At 35.2% G+C, this 11,396-nt stretch overlaps 1 protein-coding gene across 1 annotated transcript; it reads left to right on the plus strand.

The window, feature by feature from the left end:
• The first annotated feature begins 3,933 nt into the window (after positions 1–3,933).
• LOC147395721 (type IV inositol polyphosphate 5-phosphatase 7-like) lies at positions 3,934–9,253 on the plus strand. The gene is made up of 13 exons (XM_086450999.1): positions 3,934–4,829; positions 4,934–5,021; positions 5,458–5,526; positions 5,676–5,763; positions 6,088–6,192; positions 6,293–6,956; positions 7,074–7,267; positions 7,357–7,465; positions 7,651–7,796; positions 8,046–8,416; positions 8,528–8,572; positions 8,753–9,021; positions 9,105–9,253. Exons 1-10 carry the CDS (start codon positions 4,800–4,802, stop codon positions 8,269–8,271), a joined length of 1,719 nt encoding a protein of 572 aa, XP_086307125.1. The 5' UTR covers positions 3,934–4,799; the 3' UTR covers positions 8,272–8,416; positions 8,528–8,572; positions 8,753–9,021; positions 9,105–9,253.
• Positions 9,254–11,396: the final 2,143 nt, after the last annotated feature.

The raw sequence follows: 11,396 nt of genomic DNA on the forward strand, positions 1-11,396 counted from the left end.
CAAGAGAAAATCAAAGATTGTTCTTTGACTGCCTCGTGATTTGATGAGGAAGGTAGTTTTAAGAGCATAACTTATTATTTATTAATTAATAAAGTAAAAGATCTTCTTCTATTTCTTCTATGAATATTTCTCCTTCTTTTTGTCTTTTGTTTGTTAATTCTACAATTGGTCTGGTCTTCAAGTCTTAAATGGGTCCCATCTAGAGAATCAAATTTGTCAAAAATCAACTTGATCATCCAATCTTATAGACTTCTTTTGGAACCCAATCAAGAAAATCTGTTTGATAAATGAAATTCATTGGATTCAATGGTTGTGATTTCATCATGATTTCAAAACTCGGTTTGACGTCATCTCATGCCAAACAATCCATATATATATATATTAGAAAATGTTTAGTGATTAAATCATATTTTACTTATATAATAGATATTTAAATTCTAAAATAAAAATAAAATTATTTTAATCAAAATCTATAAAATTCCGGTTGACTCGGCCAAGTTTTATTGACTTAGTCTAGATTTTCAAAATATTGTTCAAGACATCTCGTTTATCTTACGAGATGATGTGAATGTTGAGATACTGTGTAAATCCATATTTTTATAAAACGAGACCGAGATGACTCAGGGCAAGTCATCTCAGTCTCGGACGAGATTTAAAACCATGGATTTCATTTAAATAATCAAATGACTTTAACATGATCTACATGTCATCTTGTACATGATAAGGTAGAAATTTTGTGAGATATGTTAGAATCATAAACTCATGATGTTTTTATTGAATCCAAGACTGTGGTATCTCTTTAGATCCAATTTCTTTGGTTCAAAAACCTCTCAAGAGAAGGATTGGAAGTGTAGGGCCTCCACTTCTTTCCCTTGAATACAACATTTCACTTTTACATACTTGTGGTGTATTATTTCAAGAAAGTTTTATTGATGGGAAAGTACTTAGGAAGTCGGTTATGTTTCCTCCATGTATTCTATTGGAATGATTTTATATGTATGATTTTGTTACTTTTGTCCCAAGGGCAATTTTGCCTACATATAAGTTAGTTAATTTATGATTTCAATTTAGGATTTCCATAGGGAAGATTTTCAGTTTTCTGGAAAGGAAATGAACGATTGCAACCTTATTTCTATGAAAATTTTAAAAGGGTCTCATCATTTTCAAGGGTCGTAAGCAATTTTTATTATTATTTGATATTTCTGTTTTAAATGAGTTAAGTAACTCTGTGTTGGCAGGATTCGAACATAGGTCTATAGTATCATTACCCATAGATTTTACCAACTAAGCTAACTAGCACCTATGGGTTGTAAGCAATCTTGCCAAATCAAGTAAATTATGTTAAATATTCTTTTTATTTTCAGTTCATTTTTTTATTGTTATCGTTATTAGGGGTGGAGCCAGGATTTTGCCCATGTGGGGGCAATTAAAAGTAGAAAAAAAAAATAATTGGGCAAATAAGAGTGGAATTTTTTTTTTTTTTTGTGAGGGCAACAACAATAGATTTTTTTATCCGCCACTAATGTATGTTGCAATAGCTCAATAGACTTAGAAAATTATTGTGGGGCAAGTGCCCCCATAGCCTCCACTGTAAATCCAACCCTGATCATTATATCTCGTGTCGATTTTTTATAAAATCAATTTCTTGATAAAATGTGATTTGCCAATTATTTCACATTATTTGCTTTTGGGTTTCAAACCATTTTTCACTTTATTCCAATTTCCCATTTGGAGATCAAATGTCCAAAAGCTATTTTATAAGAAAATTATTGACTCGACAGAATGATTTCCAGAGATAAAAAAAAAAGCTTCCCAACAATCAAACACATCCAAGGTTCACTTTTTTATAAAACTTTGAAACAATTCCTAAGACCCACACACTAAGAAACACCCAAGGACATATCTTCTTCTCGATTTCATACATAAAGCACATCACCTAACCACACCATAAGGCTTGTTAGGACAATATTATTTTGGTTGGACAATTAGGATGACCAAAGACAAGTCTTAATCACCTCTAATTGGGACCCATTTGACTATAAATATAGTGGAAGGTTCACTAATGAAGTGGGGGGATTTTTGGGGTTCTTAAGGGATTGCCATTTGGGGGGATGGGATAAGGTTTATGGGGACCACCTATCGAATTTCTCCGCCGTCAACCGAATAAAATAGGGGATTAATGCTTGATGGGAAAGCTTAAATAGAATACTTAAGCTTATAAACTAATACACTACTTGATTGAAATTTGAAACTTAAGATTGAACAAAGGGAGCCAGACACAGTCTTCCATGTGAGACATATGGGTTAAGATCAGCACACCAAGAATTTTTAAACATGAAGAGCTTAATCCAAGACCTTACTTTGTTATAGGTAGGTAAGGGAAACAAGTTTGATGTGAACCATTCATATAAAATGATTATGAAGCATAAATTTGATGTTTCCTTAACATAAAATGTTTGATGTCACCCCCCTTGAAAATGCCCTTGGGGATAGTAGTTTTGGCCCACCAACCGTACGAATATTCAGATTATTTCTTGGTGGACCTATACACAAAGTTATAAATAACAAAAATGATCAAACTGGTGGCTAGAAATTAGTAATAAAAAAATGCTCAAATCTAATTACTAGAAGTCATTGATCAAGCTGATTGTTTGAGCATTGATCTATTGAAAGATCTTTTAAAGGATCAGTGGGTCAAAAAGAAAACATTCTATTACACATTGAAGACGGTGACATTATTTTAATGTTGGAAAAAAGGAGAGGTCTATAGAGAAATCGATCACAAAACAATGAAAAAAAAAGTAAAGTAAGATGCAATCACATACAAAATATAGAGATTTTACGTGATTCCCTTAAGATTGAGGTACGTCTATGGATATACTGATTCCTATATGTTAAATGATGAACAATATTCCTTCATCGGGCTTCACAAATCATAACCTAGTCTTGAGTTCAAGCCTTGTCTCTAGCCATCTACAATGATTTATCCCGCCTTACTTGGTATATATATAGTTGGTGGGGTATTGCATGTACTTAGTAGATTTAGACAAGATATGGTGCTTTTAAGAGGTCAGTACCACCCTAGTTAGTAAGGCTTATGGGTATGAACACCCCCTTCATAGAAAAAAAAAGGGAAAAGAAAGATAGAGAAATATATTATTTAATAGAGTCGTGATAATTTGACTTACTCACGTGGCATACTCAATCGACACCTCTAACGTGACATGTTCGAGAACTATAGATCTGCACTCTTTGGAATGCAGAACTACGCTTCCCCATAAAGTACAATTCTATATCCCAAGGAATACAAATCTATGGTTCCTGAACATGCCACATTAGAGTGTGGATTGTGCATGTCACGTGGGTAAGTCAGATTATCACGATTCTATTCAATAATCAAGGAACAAAAATTCCATGGTTTAGAGATGTCGTGGAGGTGGAGAATTTACACATCCTGTGGGAATGAGCATTGCTCATGGGTGGGTCAGAGACAACTACCCCCCAAAACAAGTCTAAATAACTGCCTTATTGAGCCAATCAAAATTGCTTAGAAATTCTTTGAATCCGTGCAATCCCACCTCTAGCATGGATAGGCAATAATTAACAAACCCATTGTTCAAAAAAAAAAAAAGTTGCACCTGAGGCATCTAAGGAGATACACCACCAAAGTTGTGTCAAAGAAATCATAAATATCCTCAAAATCTTCTAAAACCCACGTTGGGGAATCCTAAAATAGCTTGAAATGACAAAAATTCTCTTGAAATTCCCTATAAACACTTCCAAATACCCTAAGCAAGTAAGCAGTCCAATTGGGAAAAAAATTCAAGATTTTTGGTGGACTAAAAATCAAATAGACACTTGAACACACAAGCAGAAACTATTGTTTGTATGTGTTTCATTTAAAATGAAAAGAAGCAAAAAAAAAAAAAAAAAGAAACAAAGAACAAACAGAGGACACACTCACTTTATCTTTTTTTTGGGGTTCTTTAACTGCTTTTTCTTTGTCTTAGGGAAGACCAAACGGGAGTAAGAGTACAGAATGTTGGGTATTGGAGGAAACTTTGCTGCCCGCGGTCAGGGGTGGTGCAGAGAAGTATAGCCGTGCAGCTGCCCGGGAACAGCCATTGCTGCCCCAATATTGGGTTGGCCTTGATTTGGGGTTAAAGCTTCCCAATAACAGGACCTCTCCCTCTCTTCACTTTATTCTCTTCAAATTCCACTATACTTTGTTTTTCTAAGAAGAAGGTTTTTGAGGAGAGAAACCTCTCTCTCTCTCTCTCTTTGTGTGCCACATTGTTTTGTTACACCTTCAAAATCTCATCTTCTCACTTACATACAGTAGAGTTCTCTCTCTCTCTCTCTCTCCATAATTGAAGAGGAGGAGAGAAGAAAAAAGTAGAATTCCAAGTTCCAACAACCCATTTTTGTTAGAGATTTGAAGTGGATGTCTTTAGTTAGAAAAATCCAGAAACCGTAACACTTGAAAGCTTGACTTTTCTTCATTAATTCGTTGTTTTTCAGTGTTAAACTTCGAAAACAGAGGAACAGTAGAATACCCATTTGTTACTCAAGTCTCTTTTGAGCTCTATTTTCGAAATCAGAATCGAAGTAACAGAGAACTAAAGTTTCCTCTTTTTGTCCATCTGATCTTCCAGAGAAAACAAAACCATTAATTAAGGAAGAAGAATCCCTCTTTTTTTTTTCTCTTCCTTCTTGTTGTTTATCTTTATTTATCCTCTTATAAGTAAAACTTTGAAACCCAGACAACCTGGAGAGCTTTATGAAGAAATACTGAAACAATGAGAGATGGGAACACAAAGAAATCCAAGGTTTTGAAACTAAAGTAGTTTTTTTTTCCTTTAATAATTTCTTTTGTTTATTTTTTGAAATTGCTGATCCCCTCTCGTCTCTGTCTGTCTGTCTGTGAGAGAAGCTCTCATGGTCCAAGAACCTGGTAAGGAAATGGTTCAATATCAAGAGCAAAACAGAGGACTTTCATGCAGATGAAGTTGTTTATGGAGGTGGGTATGGCTTTTTTTGTGGGGGGCGTTCTTGTTTTCTAAGATTTGGTTTATTTCTTTATTTGTTTATTTTTAAATAAATTTGGGTTTTGGGGAAAAATGGGTTTTGGCTCTTCATTTGATTCCACTTTCCTGCAGATGAAGTTGTCTATGGAGGTGGGTTTTTTTTTTTTTTTTTTGTGGTTTGGTTTATTTCTTTATTTGTTTCTTTTTATATAAATTTGGGTTTTGGGGAAAAATGGGTTTTGGCTCTTCATTTGATTCCTTGCTGTATTTCTTCAAGTCAGGGCACTTGTCCTTGTTTCTTTTCCTTAATCCTAATGAAAGTTCAAATTTTTTTTCTTCTTTTTTATTGTTTCTGATTTGAAGATGTATGTTGATGCATTAGTAGTGATCAATCACAGCTTTTTAAAACTTTACATATTTGCTTTTTCAGGTGGTGATGGAGAATGGAGGAACAGCTTCTCCGAGAGGGATGCTTGCACCATCAAGAAAAGCAAAACAGGTTCAGAATCATACTCTAATACCATTATAGCTTTGAAGTTTGGACCACACCTCTCTCTATCCCACCAAAAAATGTTTCAGAGATTCTTTATATTTTACTCTCTTTTGATTGTTTTTTTACCTCCCTTTTTCCCCCTCTTGGGTGCACAGAGAGATTGGACAAGAGGTATTCTGATCGGGCCCACCGAGGAAAGATCGATCTTGAACCCGATCAAGTTATAGATGTGCAGAATTGCAGGTATGTTTGTCTCTCATAGAGTTTCTTTGATCTTGTTTGGTTAATTTTGTTGAGTGTATATTTTCCTCCTCTCCAAAAGTTCGGTCTTTTGGAGTAGTTGGTTGGTTAACATGGTATGAGAGCACTAGATTTGTACAGGTCGTGGGTTCGATTCTTTTCACCCTTATGGGTGGGAGGGAGTGTTGAGTGTATATTTTCATAGTTCTCTCCCTCCCCAATAGATCGGTCTTTTGGAGTAGTTGGTTAGTTAATAAATTTATATGTGAGTTTTTAATTTCTTTTTCATTGATTTCTCATTGTTTCCCCTTCTTTGATGGAGAGTAGGATCTTTGTAGCTACATGGAATGTGGGAGGAAAATCTCCACCAAGTAATTTGAGTCTTGAAGATTGGCTCCACACCTCTCCTCCTGCTGATATTTATGTTCTTGGGTACATTCACCTTCTAATAATTTTAATTTTTTTCTTCTTATTATGCAATTTTGTTAGTCTTTCATGATTGGCTAATCGTATACGATCCCTTATTGACCAGGTTTCAAGAAATCGTTCCTTTGAACGCTGGAAATGTATTGGGTGCAGAAGACAATGGCCCCGCAAAGAAATGGTTGGCACTCATCCGAAGGACACTAAACAACATCCCCGGCACAAGTGGGAGTGGGGGTTGCCACACGCCTTCCCCTATCCCAAACCCAATCGCAGAATTGGACGCTGATTTTGAGGGATCAACGCGGCAGAAGACCTCATCGTTCTTCCACCGCCGATCATTTCAGTCCTTAAATCATAGCATGAGAATGGACAATGACATGTCAATTCCACAACCAAGACTTGATCGTCGATTTAGTGTCTGTGATCGGGTTATTTACGGTCACAGGCCGAGCGATTATGACCCAAATTTCAGATGGGGTTTCGGTCATAGGCCAAGTGATTATGACCCAAACTTCAAATGGGGTTCTTCTGATGATGAGAATCAGAACTGGGATTCGCCTAGTACATTCTCACCAATGTCTTATAGTGGGTCGGCCCCTGTAGAAGATAGAGAGAGACCCATGGTGCACTCGAGGTACTGCTTAGTAGCTAGTAAGCAAATGGTTGGGATATTTCTCACAGTTTGGGTGCGGAGTGAGCTAAGGGACGATGTTCGGAACATGAAAGTCTCTTGTGTTGGCAGAGGATTGATGGGTTATCTCGGAAATAAGGTACAATGTTTAGGTGATTCAAGGTAATTTTGTTTGAATATTTTTTTTATATAAATTATTGAGAACCAACTGTGAAGTTCTTAGCAACGGAGGCACTATTACAATTGTGTTTTTCAGGGCTCGATCTCAATCAGCATGTCTTTGTACCAAACTAGCTTTTGCTTCGTCTGTAGTCATTTAACCTCCGGTCAAAAGGAGGGAGACGAGCTAAGAAGAAACTCTGACGTGATGGAGATTCTTAGAAAGACGAGATTTCCACGGGTTCATGGGATTGGGGAAGAGAAGTCTCCCGGAACGATCCTTGAGCATGAGTATGAACCTTGTGTGTTTGTGTGTGTGTTTGTGATAATCTAATTTGTTTTTAGCTCTGATAATCTAATTTGTGTTCCTCTTCATCTAGTCGAATTATATGGCTTGGAGATTTAAATTACCGGATTGCCCTCTCTTATCGTTCCGCAAAGGCACTTGTCGAGATGCACAATTGGAGGGCATTGCTAGAAAATGATCAGGCAAGATACCCTATGCAATGCATTACTTTTTATTTTTTATTTTTACAAGAAGTGTTTTTGTGTCCAATTCAAGTTTTTCTTAAGATTTTAGAGAATTTGTGATTCCTCATGGATTCTTATTCATCTTCTATAGTGAAAACTTGTTAATATGAGTCTTTGGCTTTTTTTTTTTAAATCTTTATCAGCTTCGTATAGAACAGAACCGTGGTCGTGTCTTTGAGGGATGGAATGAAGGGACGATATATTTCCCACCCACATACAAATACTCTAATAATTCAGATCGATACACAGGCGATCTGCATCCCAAAGAGAAGCGACGAACCCCCGCATGGTAAAAATCTTGCTCTATAACTTATCATAGATTCTATTTTTCCACACCAACTTTTGCTAATGCCACCCCAATTCATATGTAAATCACCAAAGAATTCGCAGAAATCTTGGGGTGGCATTAGTAAAAGTTGGTGTGGCAATAGAAGCTCTCTAATTTATTTATTTTTTAAAGGAGATTATTTGGACATCTTATCCTCTTTTATGGTTGACTATACCATATGGAAATCATTAGCTATTTGTTTACGTGAAGGTGTGATCGTATATTATGGTACGGAAGAGGCCTCCATCAATTATCTTATGTTCGTGGCGAATCTAGGTTGTCAGATCATAGACCGGTTTATTGCATTTTTTCGGCCGAAGTTGAATCGATTAACCATAGCCGAATTAAGAGAAGCATGAGTTACACCAGTTCTCAAATCGAAGTGGAAGGACTATTTCCTGACCCATATGGATACACTGAGCTTAATTTCTTTTGAAGGGTGAGGGAGAACCTACGTAGATCCCAAACTTCGATGAATTAAAGGAGAGTAACGTCAATGTTGGCTTTAAGCGAACTTCGGGTTTACAAACTCGGACAAACTTCGATGAATTAAAGCCGCCAATCCTACACTTGTTCATAAGGTGAAGTACCAAAATAAGAATAAAGATTTGAATGAAAGTTTTCCTCCCTATTACATTAAGTTGTGGTTTCCCTTATAATTGATGTGGTTCTTATGGATTTTGTATAACCAGGCATTCCTTCAATTCTCATTCTCAAAGCCCATATATCTCAAACAGGTGATCACCTTATTAACTTATTTTTGTTAAATCTATCAAATTGGGTCTCTACCAGAATTTTTGCTTGGAATATTATCTTAAAGTAATGTTGTAAATCATATTTGCTTTCTATAAAAATTCTCCCGAATGTCTTTCTTCGCTCGTCCCCTATTCTTATCGATTAATTGTACCTCATTACAGGAAAAACTTATCTCAAAGGGTGACAAAGGATCGTACTAATGCTGCACGTCTTTGATTTGCAATATTTTCAACAGCAAGTCCTCCTTAAGCAGCTTGTTATGTTGATACCACACTTGCCTAACACACTTACTTCTCTCTTAAAAGAAAGTTCTAATAAGCTTATAATTAGTCTGTCTAATTTCCTATTTTGATTTCCCACATAGCAAATTCTGAGTTCTTGGAGCCTTTCTAAAGTCAAAACGATCGGTGCCCTCGACCCTTATGATCAGGTAAGAGAAGTTGGTGAATTACCCGTTGTTTAATATTCCACAATAGTCACTTTACAAATAATTTTTTTTATCTCTTTTTTCAGGATGAACTAAGGCCAATTCGAATTTGCCAATTGGGTATTTTGTTGTCTATTATATTCTTTTTTTTTTGGATTATTTTTTGTAGAAAAACAAATTCTTAGAGGAATTGTTGTTTCAAATTGAAGAAAGATTATCAAAATGATAATTTGAATATTTTTGTTTTGTTTTGATTATTACAAAGAAGATTGGTGATGTGATGCATACCTGACACTAAAGTGGTCAAAAAAGAAATGGAAGTTATGATTGATCGGATCCTCTTGGCTCTCATTCTCTCTATCTTCTTATAGCTTTTACTCAAAATAGATAGTTTTGATTGATTCTCTCCAGAGCCAAAGTGGAAGAATAACAAAATAGCACCATACATCATATATATCATAAATCATTGGGAAAGTCAATTATGAAGGGCTTCAAAACAAAAAAAAGAAGGGTAATTTAGACATTCCGGTCCAATGTTAGGTGAAATATTTGAGATACCCATGTCTTCAAACTGATAACATATCCCTTGACCGTAGTCTTTTGTGATAGACTAACAAAATTACGGGAAGTGTAGCAGATTTTATTCTCTCATGCTCGAAGATCAGACAATATGCTATGACACAAATGCCAGAGGAGGGGCACTTGGGTTGAGCTAAGTCTAGCACTTGATCAGTTGAACTTCCATGTTGAGTCTAAAGCTATGTTTGGATTGAGAGAAGTGGAGAAAAGAGAAACTCAATTTCTCTCCACCATCTTCGGATTGTCCGGAGAGAACTTGGTACAACTTTGGAATTTTACAATATCTTAAAAGAAATTTAGGGGTAGAGTTGGAATTACAAAATACTTTAAAGGGTTTTTTTCTCGAATTCTTTTCTATTCTCTCCCTACTTAATAATCCAAACAACAGGTATGGAGAGAAACTCATTTATTTTCTCTTCTCTCCATTTCTCTCAATCCAAATACAGTGTAAATCCCTTTCATCAAGAGGGGGTCGACAGATCAATTGAAAATGTTGAATCCATTCCCCTTTTGATATAAATAGAAACTTCTCTATCAATGTAACCAACCACAAACCAAGATCCTTCTCTTCAGTGCTCTCCCCTGTCACTCGAATTTGTTGGGAGGGAAGGAATCCTTTCTTTGAAAAAAAAAACAATTTAAAATATCAAAATATATCAGTCGATATTTATTGTTATCAGTCAAGATCGATATGACATTGACTTCGAAACATTGAATATTTCGAGAATGTATTAGTGTGTATAGAATGTATCAGAGATTTTTTCATTAATCGAAATACTCAATTAATATAATATTTAAAACCTTGCCCTTATTTTTCATTATTAGTCAAAACATTTTTTTTTTCTTAGAAACTCTTCAATCTTCACCCTTTGGTTTAGTGATGGGATCTCTCCACTCATGGTTCAAATATCAGTATGAATCGGTCAACAACTATCGTATCAGTTGAGGTCTATATACGAAACATTAACTTCGTGTCCGAAATATTGAATATTTCGGGCATGTATCGGATAATATACATCTCAGTCATCCAGAGAAATTTGTAGTTGTCATCATTTAGCGGTTGTGGATGAAGTACAGTAAAAATTCCACTTATTAAGATTAAATTCCACTAATAGAAAGGACAAAAGTGAGATTCAATTCTTTTTGACTTCTTTTGAACGGTTATTTGGAGTCAAACATTTCATGTCGAATCAATCAATCTTCAAAATCCAAATACCTCGCTTTCGCCAAAAACATAATAGAGGAGGTAAAAAGACAAAATTGCCCATCTTGATTCTTTAAAGCTCCCATCGTTCTTCACTCACTGAGCCGTGACCACTAATTTACAAGGAAAAATGCTGGACTGCCTTAGTTGGACACTGTTAAAAATCATTGATTTTTTTAACTTGTATCTCAAGAAAATAAATCTATGATTATCCGTGCACTGCCACATCAGCACAAGGCAGGCAGTGTAAAACAACTCAAATTACAGAAAATTATTTTGATAAGTATTTCAGAAAATTAAATTCCCATTAAATATTGTAATCAAGTATAGTTTTTTATCAGTCAAAAAATGTTCTCTCAATTTTTCCATTCTTAGAATTTTCGGAACGAATTAAATCGATAAATCAACAAACTAATCAATGATATATCAATTAATAATTTGTAACAATTTTGCCCATCAACCTCAAAATTTTATCCCCTTAACCTTCAAATCTCAAGAATAAGAAGAGGGTTTTCAGGGAAGTTGAAGATGATAAATTTTGATTTTGAAAAGAAACCCAAAATCATCTTTTTATATAATTCCCAACAAATTTCCA

Source organism: Akebia trifoliata, chromosome 8 (assembly GCF_017979445.1).
Source record: "Akebia trifoliata isolate Shusen 1 chromosome 8, ASM1797944v1, whole genome shotgun sequence".
NCBI lineage: Eukaryota > Viridiplantae > Streptophyta > Magnoliopsida > Ranunculales > Lardizabalaceae > Akebia > Akebia trifoliata.